General features: G+C 41.5%; 1 protein-coding gene across 4 annotated transcripts in view; it reads right to left on the bottom strand.

Annotated features, from left to right (window-relative positions):
- Positions 1-4,451: 4,451 nt before the first annotated feature.
- MAP2K7 (mitogen-activated protein kinase kinase 7) overlaps positions 4,452-13,604 on the bottom strand; it is a 35,697-nt gene continuing 26,544 nt past the window's right edge. For 3 of the 4 annotated variants that reach the window (XM_081898405.1, XM_081898404.1, XM_081898406.1), the window contains one exon: positions 4,452-13,448. In XM_081898405.1, coding sequence (XP_081754531.1) covers positions 13,311-13,448 — 138 coding nt within the window. In that variant the 3' untranslated portion in view covers positions 4,452-13,310. The remainder of the gene's footprint in view (positions 13,449-13,604) is intronic. The other variant, XR_014165088.1, reaches the window with a different exon arrangement.

Genomic DNA, 13,604 nt, shown 5'->3' with positions numbered 1-13,604 from the left:
TATATTTTGATGTTAGCCGCCCTTAGCCTGGTTATGGCGGGATATAAATAATAATAATTATCATCATCCCCATCATCCTACAACTGAATATAGAACATAAAACATTTTCCAGATGAGAACCTACAGTAAGTGTTGCAGACTCCTCAGACGCCCAAAGTTAAGTAGCCTCATGGCTTTTCAAGACTGGCCCGAGGGTGCTCCCACAGGGGCTCATCTGATCCCTGCCACTCCAAAGGGGGTCAAAACTCCTATTAACTTTTTACTGGCCATGTCTGTTCCTGGGGGAATCACGGTATGGATTACTCATGTGAACCATCCTGAGACCTGCGGGTTTAGGGCAGTATATAAATTTGATTAATAATAAATCCAACACCTTTAGAGAAAATAATTTCACAGGAACTTCCTTGCCTTTGAAAACTCAGTTAGTTTGCATACAATCGTTTTATATTAGACTAGAAATCCCATGTTATGAGTTGTTTCACTCCCTCCCCCTCTATCTCATCCATGGAATTTTTCTCTCTCTTATAAACTTTGTTTACTACTCGTACATAAGAATGTGGCATAGTCATTTCTGGAAAGTATGTCTGAGTGAGCAGAGTTCTCTACTGCAGAAGTGTTTAATTATGGAAGATTAAACGTCAAGCCAGCCCTGCTTTTTATTATTGAGGTTCATAGCCTCTCTTCCCTCCCCCCCCCCAAATTGGCCATGGAGTCTCTCTATTCCTTCCTTTCTTGCAAAAACAGTTGTCAGTCCCTCCTTGCCAATGCCTGATACACTTCTGGGTCCGCAGATGGGTGGGGCTACATTGGCCTTTGCCTTTTCATTTGCAGACATGGAAGGGAGGAAGGGAGGGAAGGAGAAAATATTAAGCCAGACAGAAAGCAGAGAGTTGACCTAAATTGCTGGACAATAGTCGGCGGTTCGAATCCCTGCGGCGGGGTGCGCTCCCGCTGCTCGGTCCCAGCGCCTGCCAACCTAGCAGTTCGAAAGCACCTCCGGGTGCAAGTAGATAAATAGGGACCGCTTACCAGCGGGAAGGTAAACGGAGTTTCCGTGTGCGGCTCTGGCTCGCCAGAGCAGCGATGTCACGCTGGCCACGTGACCCGGAAGTGTCTCCGGACAGCGCTGGCCCCTGGCCTCTTAAGTGAGATGGGCGCACAACCCCAGAGTCTGTCAAGACTGGCCCGTACGGGCAGGGGTACCTTTACCTTTACCTTACCGAGGAATAAACTAGAGTTCCCAAGATATATATGTCATATAACTAACATGCTAAGAACACAAGGCTCTGGGTCTTAAAAGTATTGTGAAGGTGTAACAAATTGCTACTATATTATCTTTGATTGTAAATGGTGGAGTGCAACATGTTAACTGGACCTTTGTACCTTTGCAAAGTTATGGGCTAAACGGAGCTGCGCTCCAAGGTTATTTTTCAAAAGCAAACTTGAGAATGGGACCATTTGAACTGCTCACATGGAAGTGCACGGAAGCAGGTGTGTTCAAAGCCCAGGTACTTATTTAAAGCTCTTATTCTTAACATCTGTGTCCTGAATAACGAATCCAAGATGGTGGGAACCAAAGCAGAGTGACCAAGAAACAAGAGGGAGGTTGAGCGTGCTCGGCTGAAATCTGCAGATGTACAAAAATATCCTTTAAATATAAAATCTAAAGGGGATCCCCTCTTCCCCATCAATACTTAGCTCAGTGAGGACAAAGCGTGCTCCCTTGTTGTCAGATGGAAATGAAAAATGTGAAATATATGCAAGGAGCAAAGAAATGACATATCCTGGAGGGAGGGCAAAGCTAGAAGTGTGAACAAGAGAGCTCATGTTAGGAAGGAGAGAGAGCACCATGTGGCATACAATCCAGAGTGAGGAGTTCTGCTTGCGCAATGGAACAGTCTCCTCTCCTCCTCCTGCCTGCTGTTCTGGAGGTTCTAGAGGAGTGTTGTGCTAGTGACAAGTCCTTGCACTGGCTTCCGCTAGCATAATTGAATCTGTATCATGTGATCAAGGTCTTCCTGTCCTGAGTCCACTCAGCCTAGCATCCTTCTTCCTGCAAGAATCAGATTCTAATAAACGGATGATCTGGCTCAGTAGGGCAGCTCGTGTTGTCTTCAATAATATGAGGTTCAGACTGTTACTAAATCAGATACATTAGCCTCGCCACAAATTGTAAAAGTTTTAACATACAGTACTGCATTTATGTTAAAACAGTCTTCAAAGAGCCCAGAGAGGAATTTTAGTCTAATGTACAGTACATGGGGAAACAAACAAGGGTTTTAGCAAACCACAAGCTAAACTGGAGTCAGAGTTCAATGCAGTGGCTAAAAAGACAAGCGTTTCCAAATGGGTTGGGATTCTTTTTTGGGGGAAAACAACAAGCAAATGGATCTCTACATTGGAGGTTTATTTGTATTTTTTAAGCCTGGGGGGATGTCGTTTTAAGATCTATTTTGTTTTTATTGTATAACTGCAAATTGCCTTGAGGCTTATGTGAAAGTAATAATGCAACCCTGAGCTGCATCAACAGGAGTTTCGGTGTCCCATTCAGGAGTAATGGCACCACTCTAGAATGCTTTGGTCACTTCACCTGAGGAACAGGGCGCTACAATTTAAGGAAGAGGGCAATAAAGATGATGAGTGAGCCTGAGACCAAGGCTGATGACGGACATTACATATTTGACAGGTTGCCACATAAATGGAGCAGGTTTGTTGTTTAAATTACAAACATTAGGAAGAACGTCCTGAACTGTTTTGACAGTGGACAGAGGACTGCCTCAGAAGGTGGACTCTCATCTATTACAGGTTTTTAAGCAGTTTTTACACTATCTCAGATGCTGCTGTTGTGGGGTCCCTTCATCAGCACTAAATGCACTTTGATGCTCTTCCAGCCGCTGCAGTAGGTAAAGCTGAGAAACCAGTCCTTCTTGAAAGGGTTCTAAGTGAGCTTCACAGCTGAGCAGGGATTTGACTCCAAGCCAAGAACAGAAAAGAAAAAGGATAAGAGAGGAAGGCTGTGATAGGAAGACGTAGCAAATGTAAAAGGCCCAGATAGGAGAAATGAAATAACTGGCTGGTTTGAAAAGAAAGCTGAAGAAGGATGGGGGAAGAAATTATAGGAGATGGGTAAAAATACTTTTGAGAAGAATGTGGAGGTGGGGAGGGGAAGATATAAAAGAATAAGCTTTCTGCATTTTGATTCTGATTCAGCAAATACTGCCTAAAATGGGCAGGCTGAGTCACAAAACCTCCAGAGCAAAAGTACTGAACTTGAGGAAAGATGAGCTCCTAGTCGCACAAAAAATGCTTCAGCAAAGAATTTAGTCAATTTTCTAACATGGATTAGGTATCAGTAAAAACCATCACCAGTAATTATCAAACTCTGCTTCCATTTTGTGAGTGGTTCTGCTGCTGCATCACTGTTCGCCTCAGCAATTTTCAGCTGTCTCAAGGTAAGGCAAATGGACTATCCAGGATTCTGGCTTGATTCATCCCCAGAACATAACCCCCATGTAAGTTGAGTCTCACCTCTATGACAAGTTTAGCATTTTTACTCTACATATTAAACAAATGCAGGGGACAGGCCAACAGGTCACCGTTTCCCAAGTTTACGACAGATGACATGTGGCAAATGTATTCAGCACATTACGTTCCAATAGTCAATTTGCATGATTTAACGTCGCACCCAGAAACTGCTACGTTAGTTTTAACTGTAAACTGCTTGGAGGCCTCTGTACAGCCCAAAGACCAAATATGATTTTCCCTCCATCTTCAAATTATCAGTTACCCTTCTTCTTTGAATGACAAAACAGATATTGCTCAAATTAATGCATTCCCCACTTGCTACTCTCTTCTGCTTGTTACGTTACACATTTTGTTTTCTCATACTGTAATCCTTGGGTGAAGGACAGTATAGAAATTTTAATAATACTTATTCCAAGCTTCAAGTTTGTCGGATATCTCAGCACTTCCTACCTCTGAAATATCAATCTTTTAGATCAGGAGTGGGAAGCCTTTATTAGCCTGTGGGTCACATCATTCCCTCCTGGGCGACCTCTGGGGATGGGCAGCAGAGACAATGGGCAGAGGCAAAATGTGGGTGGAACAACAAATGTGAACTTTACCTTTGGACAGTAGGCTAGCTTCCACATATATATGCAGCCCTTCTCTGTCCTTCATTCATGCAGACAGTCAAAAACTAGTAGAGGAGGATGAGAAGCTAGGCCGGAGTGTGTGTGGACTGGGGGGAGTCCCAAAGGCTAAAGAGAGAGACCTGGAGAGCTGCACTGAGTCCCCTTAGCCTCAGGTTCTCCACCCATTTAAAACCATGATGGAGTCCCTTAAGGTTGCCAGGATGCCTTTCTTGTTGATTCCAAGTACAAAATCCAAGAAGTTCGTTCTGGGGAAGGAAGCTGCTTTAAAATTGTGCATGAAATGGAAAGAAACAGACATTTAGGGAAAGAGAGTTTTATTTTTAAGCTTCTATGAGGGTTTTTACAAACAGAGTAAAAAAAAAGCTTTTCAAAAGTAAGCAAGAATGTCATTTACCTTATACTATTGTAGGTATGTTTCTAAATCCAAAAGTTCCACTAAAATTGATCAGACTGGCCTCGCTGCTTGGAGGCAGGCAACTACTTCTGACAAGCTGTTTGGACTGCTGACGGGGAGGTGGGGTGCTGACTAGGAAAAGGAAAGTCTCTGTTCTAAAATTTGGTGCATGCCAAGTAGTTGGCAGTGAAATTTCGGACAGTGAAATCGCACTGAGGGGTGACTAGCAAACCATAACTGGAAATAAGTGACACTGAATTGTCCTATGTTGCTGGACTGAACCTACAAGGTTGGGTCCCATAGGGCACAGAAAGGAGTGTTTCACAAAGACTCTTGAAGACACCCCAGGGAGATATTATTCTCTTATTATCTTTTAAAATCCAAGGTACAACTGATATTTTAAAAAGGGCAACTGCTCGATTTCTGATTTCTCAGCATGTAGGGAAAGCAATGAGCTCAGCAAATTATCCACTCACCCCCAAAACTGGCCAGAGGGCCTAGGGCACTCTAAGCCTGAAATCATTTAAAATCAAATCATAAATCAGAACATTCCTCTCCTGAGACAAACTCCAGTACTTACTTTATTGGAATTTACTCAACATGTTATCCCAGGGATAAGCCATTTCCATGCTTTCTGAACGTCATTATAACATCTAGCATACTAAGCCACATTAAACCTTTTCTTGCCCGTGACAAATGGCTCTGGGAACAACTGGTGCTGGTGGGGAAAAACCCTCCAACAAGATAAAGAGGGTCCATTAACCAGACATTAAACTGGAAGTAAGTAAGGAGAGCTACTAATAAAATGACCTGCTGTGGGGATAGGAAGGAGATGGTTATGATATTAAAAACTCCACAAACTTCCAAACAAATAGCTGAAATACTTTGGTATATAGAGCATTACTTTCTTTTTTTAAAATGGTTTGGTTTACAGCACCAATGTGAAACTAGAGCCAAATTATTATTTTTTAAAAAATTAAGAACCACTCTACAGGTAAGTGTATATATATATATATGATGACAATTTTGTTGTTTTTAAGAAGCTCCCCTTAAGCAGGATAAACGAAACAGGACTTCTCTCCAGACCTGATCCCAAAGTTCTCTGAGAGAACCATTTCTCCAAACTTCACTGTGTGAGTGTTCAAACCATCTCTAAAACTAGGATGTGACAGAAACAAGTAATGTGAACTGTCTCTCCTAAGTCCCCTTCCTCTACCTACAGGCACCCCCCATCAGTTCATGTTGCATGCCAATTCCTATGCTACCATCCTGAAATATTGTGTTCTTGTATTTGGGCAAAATCCACTACAGCTACAGAGGAACAGTATTTTCTCTCTACTTGGGAATAAAACTCAATATTGGCAGGGTGTCTGCAATTTCTCCAACTCATCTCCTGGTCAATCTTCCTCTTTTACAGGGCTATAAATTTGACTGCAAATCTTGTGAATCGGGTGTTTGGAGAATAACCTAGAACAGCTTGATCTACATTAGAAAAAAAAAAATTCTTAAAAGGTAACTGACTAGCACTTGTTCTACATTAAAATTCTGAAGCCAGCAGGCAAGCATAAATATTCAACTTATCAGCTTAATTATCATTTTAAAGCAAATTTCATGAATTCTTCAACACAGAGTTTGGTCAATCTGCATAATCATGATTCTCTTTATTTCCAGCCTCAGTCCTTCTTCCAATATTACCTATGAGCAACTTCACCGACTCTTAGCCTTATGATATTGAATCCCGGGAATTTTAAAGTTACATGACTCCAAGACTTCACGTGCCCAACCACAGCCCAAGCATTTCAAGTCTCTTAGAGAAGAATCAAGCACTGGAATTAATTTGGACTGTGGTCTGCAACCTGAAATTAAATCTGTTTGTGAGGCTCCATTCCTCCACTTTGAGAAAACAGTCTACTCACCAAATACTATAAATGAAAAATACACCCTCCATAAGAAGTCAAAGAAAGGGAAGTTTTAAAAAATAAATTAAACACACACACACACACAGTTCCCTGTGGGCAATAAATAAATGTGCACAAAAGTGTAGCTTTGATTACTTGGAACTAACATGAGGGAGGTTGGTTGAGCAAGCAAAGCTAAACTGCTGGCCGTCTGAAACCTTCTGACTGCTCACATGAGTACAGCATTGTCCTGGTGGATGTCCGTGACACAAAGCTTCCATGACGCCGATTTCAGTATAACAGGTCAGCAAAGGAAGATACAGCATTGGAGAAGATACAGCAAATTGGCTACTAGTTCTATGGTGGCTGCAACTCAAGTCAATTTGGCTGCCACCACTCAGTAGCTCTGCTCTCAAACCCCTCTATGAAACTTTGGATCATGCCCTTTTTAATGAAAAGGCAGCAAAGCAAAAGTTTGGTGGCTACAAAAATAAAACAAAATACAAAAACAAAATCAAGCAGCCCCTAAAGCTTAAGGTGTTCAGGCAGTCCTGAATCAAGACAAGTGACCAAATTTACAAGTAATCCAAAGTTAAAGTCCCTTTCTGTATAAGATAGAAGTTACTTCTATTTACTTTAACATGCAAATTTATAATATATGGTATATAGAGAATATAGTGAAATGCTAATGTCTAGAATATAACCATCTACCCAGCTAGTCTCTGCCTTACCTTTGGCATGATTTATTTTTTTTACAGTTTTGTTTGTTTTAAAATCCCCCATTTGAATTGCATGCACCACACGCTGCACACCTGTGCCCCACCCACCCACCCCAATATCCCCACACACTTTAAGAGCAGATGTCAGGCAGGCGATTGTAAACATTTAGCCATCCAGATTAAAAATAACATTAACAAAGAATTGTTCTAAATTAATACATTAAAAAAATAATTTAAAAAATGCAATAAAACTGCATTTTTTCCTCAATTTTTCTTGAAAAGACATCCCGTGTTTTTGAACGTTTGAAAAAACCTTTAACGTTTCCCAAACCTACCCCACCCCTGTATGCTCCCCCCACCATGGCAAGCTAAATTATAACCTTCTTTTGAGAATGGAAAACACCTTTCCACATTTGAGAGTTAGGCAATCTCCTGATAAGAGGTTATTCTTGCTTTCTCTTGAAGTAAAGGGAAGATGAACCAGGCTCTTCAAGAGGTCAATTGTTTTTGGGTGGTCTGCTGTGTTTGAGAGCTTCAAGTCCAAAGGGAAATAGAATACTGTATCCAAACTCATTTCTTGAAAGGGACAAATGTGCAATTTTTTAAATTTTCTGCTTCAAATGCTGAACAACAATCTAATAATTCTGAACCGCGTAAATATTATGTTTTATAATCTACCCCTCCCAATTTTTTTGAACACTTCGGCCATGTTCTCCATCAGGATAAATTTTCAGTTCACAAGAAATATTTTCAATTTTGAATTTTAACCTTAATTGACATTTGCACAACTTCTATTTTTTTATTTTAAAAAAATCTGATTTAGTTCTGGGACTTTACCAAGTCATTGTACTGCGTTTCATCTAATAGTCATTTTAGAAATACTCAAGTACATACTTCACTATGTACTGAAGTACCTGCATGCAAACAGTCTAATTCCCTTGAAGACCCTTGCTGGTATCTTTTGCCTTCCTAAGACAAGAACACAAACTCAGACACCTGGAGAAATCTCTTGGTATCTCTTCTAGCTACTGCTCTGCTGTACATATGATGAAATGTGCAGGAAAAATCTCATACGTCACATTTCCAAACATGTAGGCAAATTTATTTCACAACTCTGTGGGAGGAGCACTTCTAAACCTTGACATCTTGAGGCACTAGAGAACGGAGAGCCAAAAGATTTATATATTTATTTAATGGCTGGAACAAGCTTCCAGATGGAAAGTTAAAACAGCGCAAGGCTGAAGTTACTTATTTTAGGCAACTTTTTTTTTAAAGGGCTCTTTTCTTAAATTCCAAGTTCACAAGATACGACACAAATGTTCAATAAATATCCACTAAAAAAATCAATGGACAAAATAGTTTTTCAAGAGTTACATTACAGGAGGCACTTATTCATAGGACCTGACAGTTCCATCACTTGGAATCTTAAACGGAATAAAGCTTTTAGGAGCAGCAAAGCAGATACCTACAAATTCTTAAACACCAAGAAGAAACAAAACCCAAAAGCCATCTTTAGAGAGAAAAATCTCATCATTGCAAAGCCAATCCCATCATTAGGGGCACCTGCTTTCCATTAGCACTAGAAAACCCAGTGCTCTAATAACATTATTGTACTCTCAACTATCTTCTTCCAACCAATGCTTCTTGATTTAAGATTTCCAGGGCCTAGCCAGCCACTAAAGATTAGGGCTGTGGTGCACATCTAACCAATTCATGCTGGCAACGGCTAATAAAAAAGTTTTGAGAGGCTCTGTGCTCTAAAGCTAAACCATGGTTTTTAGGTCAAGCCAGAAGGTAGATCCACTCCTAGTTCCACTTTTAGATATCAGCCACTTTGGAAAGGTACCAGCGCCAGTTGTCATACTATGTATCACCAATTCTCTGCCAACTAGTATACTTCATTTGCTAAAGTACATTTCATAGAAGTCCAATGGAAGAACAGGTTGTAGAGCCAAAAGGAGGGCACACCCAGCTTTTAGGACAAGGCAATAAAACGGCTCCCATTGGACTGCTTCTACCAACCCTTTCTATTTATCTCTTTCCCACACCTTCTGTACTTCCCAGTACACTCCGCACATTAACTTGACATCCAATTTAAACACCACTTTCTTCTACACGCGGCCCAGTGCCATTCTCAACTTGCACGTGCTGTTCTTCCACCTGGATCTCGAGTCCAACTTTTCACACTTCCAATATCTCCTCTGTTCCCTCACCTGCGCCAGCATTCTCTACCCAAGGTGCTTCACTTCCCCGACAAAACACGCCCAGACCTTTGATGACTACCGGCCTACTTTCCAAGATGAATTCTCAAAAGTAGTGATTAACTCTGCAATTGCTGGACTGTGCAAAAGCAAGCAGAAAGGTGAGGGCCTATCACTGAGATAGACAGGCCACCCTGATCATCCACGGAGAAGACTACTGCAACTGGTCCTACTGGTCACCAGGGCTTTAGTTCTCCTATGAGTTTCTCATTATATCTTTCAGACACTCTGCCTTGTCCTCTGCTATAAAAGGTTTTACCCTCTCCCCACTCCTTCTCTAGGCAGTTCAATATTTTGACAGTGTACTGCTCTTCTTGTCATCTTGTGGAAGATGCCCTAGAAAGCATGCTTTACTCTTCTCCAAACCATTTTTTGTGTGCAAGTGACATCTCAAATCTGCATCTTTATGGGATCATTCTTGTATCAATTTGAAGTTGGGAAGCCTGAACGATTCCTAACCAAAACACATTTCTGTGGCAAAATGATCTCCTATGCCCTTCACGCCGATAGATGATATCTCCAAGTAGTCTTAATATGAGCTTTCTTGTTATTTTGCTCAAGTGAAACACAAAACTGCATTTCTACTATTGTTTGTCCTCTACCCAAAGAGCTTCCAATACGACAAAAATATCTTGCTATTGAAAATAACAAAGTCTTGTGCCTATGCAGAACCACCCATTTATTTATTTTTTTGAAAAGCACGACTCAATATCTTGAAATCAAAACCATGTCTGGATGTACATTACTGACTCTCTAAATCAAAGTTTAGGAAGTCAGCAAACATCAGGCATGCATTCTCCCCCTTTACCCCCACCCTGTGTTGGTGCAGAGATCCTGGTTAGTTTCAGCTGCAATTCCCCATTATGGCTGAATTGGCAAACTGTTATTTTACTAACCAGGATCAAACCATGGTTTATTATTACTGCTAGAGAACTGTAACAGCTCGGTTTACTATTTCAGATCCAATGGGAAACTGTAGTTTACTCTAACAAGATCAGATCACTAATGGGAAAGGTAAATGTGTGAGTTTGTTGTTTGTTCCTGGTTCTCAAACTATGGTTTAGCACACTATTTTCAAGCTACTTTCAAACTGTGGCATAATGTCTTTGGAAAACACTCAGATTTTCTTAAAATTCTAGAGAGTTTAGGAAGACATCATAGCCAAAGTTCCCAGAAGAGGCTAAATAAACATGTTGTTGAAGCCTCCACAATACTAAAGGAATTCATCTTGGAGGCTAGGCATCTCTTAAACATGCACCACAGCACCACCTTCTGTTTTACACCCACAGGTAGACTTCATTGCTTTTCCTACTCCACTTCCATAAAAACCATTAATATTCACTCACTGTTTCAACAGTATGGACGCATCTTAAATCTGAAACTTTCTGTCTCTGCTCACTGCCCTTTAGTTTTCACCAGCTCTTCACTTCCAACTTTCTCTCATACAGCAAATGTCTTTTCATATAATACACTCCATCCATTTTCTTTTAGACACAAAACCACCTACTCATAAAGCCTGTGTGCAAATGAAATTGCCTTCCTTCATATTCCGAAAAATGCTGCCACATTAACAGTCACTACTGAGGTCAGCAGAATAACTGAACTTCCACACTGTGTTGTAACGATGTCCCAGTCACAAGGAATGAAGACCTCCACCCTCTCAGGAAATGAACTCTCCATGTCCTCCAAGCTCTTTGGTAACTTGCCTCATTTTGTTAGCAACTATCCACTCTAAAAATCTAATCAGTCACAGAAAACACACACCCACTTCTTCACAAATCAAGCAAGTGCACTGCCCCATTTTCAAAGGACGCTCTTGGTCTGGTCTGACTTTCTGGCAGGTTGCCCAGCACCCCCAAGCACTTTGTAGGACATGCCCAAACATGGATTATGCTATAACTACTCCTTCTTCCACTAATTCTGCCACTGAATGTACCTAATTTTGGCTCCCTTTGGAAGCATAATACAATATAGGAGCTCCGCCCTGGAAACAGCCAGAACATAGATGGAATCATGTCTCAAGGACTTGTATTAAGCAGACAGCCCAGCCTCATCAATGACCACAGGTGCATCTCCTTTTCAGGACATCCCAAGTACTGTTATGACTTTAGTTTAAAACTTCTATGTGCGTGTGTGTGTTGGTTTATGAAGTTGATCTATACATCTAGTATAGTTGATCTATACATCTAGTGCATCATCATGCCTGCGCCACAAGTAACCACACTAACCCACATATCCATAGGATTGAGACAAGAGCTAAGATTATGGTACTCCAACCTTTGCTAGCAAGAGAAAGCAGGAATAAGCCTCACCTTCAGGTTAACAGTCAGAGCTTCAGGACTGTGCTTTAACCTCTGGACTACCTGAAATGCAATTGTTATTGGCAGAATTGACTCAAGAAGAAAACCAGGATTCATTCCCAAAGTCTCTGACCACCTCTCATTCCCAAGGCTGATGGTGGCAATTGTTGCTCCTAAAGGTTTATATGACAACTTCAATGACCCAGAGACCTTGGTGCCTACAGCATGGCCCCAACACTTTGGGAATGCCTGTCAATTAGAGTTGACTGGAATTCTGTCCCTTCTGGCTTCTTATCCTGTTAAAAACACTAGCAGGAAAAAAAAGCTTTATTCTGAAAGAGTAGGATTGAGGAGGATGCTCAGCCTTCATCCTCCAAGCCTTTTGGATAATTTAGAATCCCGCGTCTGAGATTTCATGAAGTCTGAGCATCTAGACAGACAGTGCAGATTCTAGCCCATGATCTCCAAAGAGCAAACTCTGACCAATTCTCAACTGGAGATACACACTTGTGACCAGTTAAGAATCGAGTCAATAAAGTCCACAATAGGGCATAAATGTGTTACTATTTAAATATATTAAAGAATCCCTAAGACACAGCAGTAAGAATCATTTGGGCTGAATCTTTTTTTAAAAATGGCTTTCTTGATGCCAGGATTATCTTTTAAGTTCTGCTTTTCCTTTTCTTAAATACTGGAAGAAAATGAACAAGCATTTATCCTAGCACCAAACACACACTTTGGTAAATAAAACACCACTGGCAAAACTTTGTTCACGCTCAAAACAAAAGAATAGGAACCCCTGAGTTCAAAAAGAATTGAAGAGGGAAAAAATCACTTTAACTGAGCTACTCTTGGATGAGAATAATTCTCAAACCTACACTTTCCTGTCTCCCCAAGCCCTAAGAAAAAATGAAACCAAGACAACAGCAACAGCTAAGCTCAGAATCTAAAGCAGCAGACGACCCATCTACGTCCAGCCCCATTCCCCCTCAGCAAATACAATCCCAAAAACACAAATGAAAAAACGAAAAACAAAAACAGACATTAATAACGCAGGGATGGGTGAACGGGTGCAGCAGGCGGCCCGCAGCACCACAAGTCCAAACTTAATAAATAAGTGGTAAAAAAAATATCTTCTTTTTCCTTTTGTGTTTTGTGTCTGTTCACAGTGCGTGAGCAAGGGTCACTGTTGAGCCTCCAGACAAGGTGGAGAGAGACAAGCAGGGAGCAGCTGTCACTTCGTGGCAACTCCGGATGGCAGGCGCTCTATCACAGAAAGATAACAAGCACAGGCTGGAAAAGGCCTTGTATTCTTGGGCTGCCTGGCGCCAGAAATGCCAATGGCTCTAGAACACACCCACATTCCAGAAAGACCAGACAGCCACCCCATCTCTTCATGGCAATACTGAAGGAAAAGACAAGGTGGGCAAGGGTGATTTGAGCAGGTGAAGCAAACAATTCATGCCACTGAAGAGTTGCTGTTGTGAGGGCAGGTGTCTGTTGTTGTGGTGCTCTCTCTTGCCCCACCTTGCAAGCTCTGTCTGCCAAGGGGTCCTTCCTTGGCACAATAGCCACTCTACATGGCTACCTGGTGAAGAATGGCAGGTGGTGCTGGCTAAGGATGCTACTCGTGCGGGGTGACTCTGTCTTAGCCATGACATCTTTGAACCAGGACGCCACATCCACTTCCAGTGTCTCATAACGCTTGATGAAGTTATGTTCCTGCAAAGGAACAGGCAAAACGAGATGGAAAATAAGCAAGGGAGTCACACCACCTGTGTTATTTCTACAGAGCTGTGAGCAACAGTTGTCAGCTATAGCTAAGCAACGAGGAGGATACACAACAGCACCAAACATGAGCAGGGAAAAATCTGACCA

The sequence above is a fragment of the Podarcis melisellensis genome (genome assembly GCF_964234715.1).
Source record: "Podarcis melisellensis genome assembly, chromosome: 2".
In the NCBI taxonomy this organism is placed as follows: domain Eukaryota; kingdom Metazoa; phylum Chordata; class Lepidosauria; order Squamata; family Lacertidae; genus Podarcis; species Podarcis melisellensis.
The sequence above is the reverse complement of the archived record's forward strand: the minus strand, read 5'-3'. Positions and strand labels throughout refer to the sequence as shown.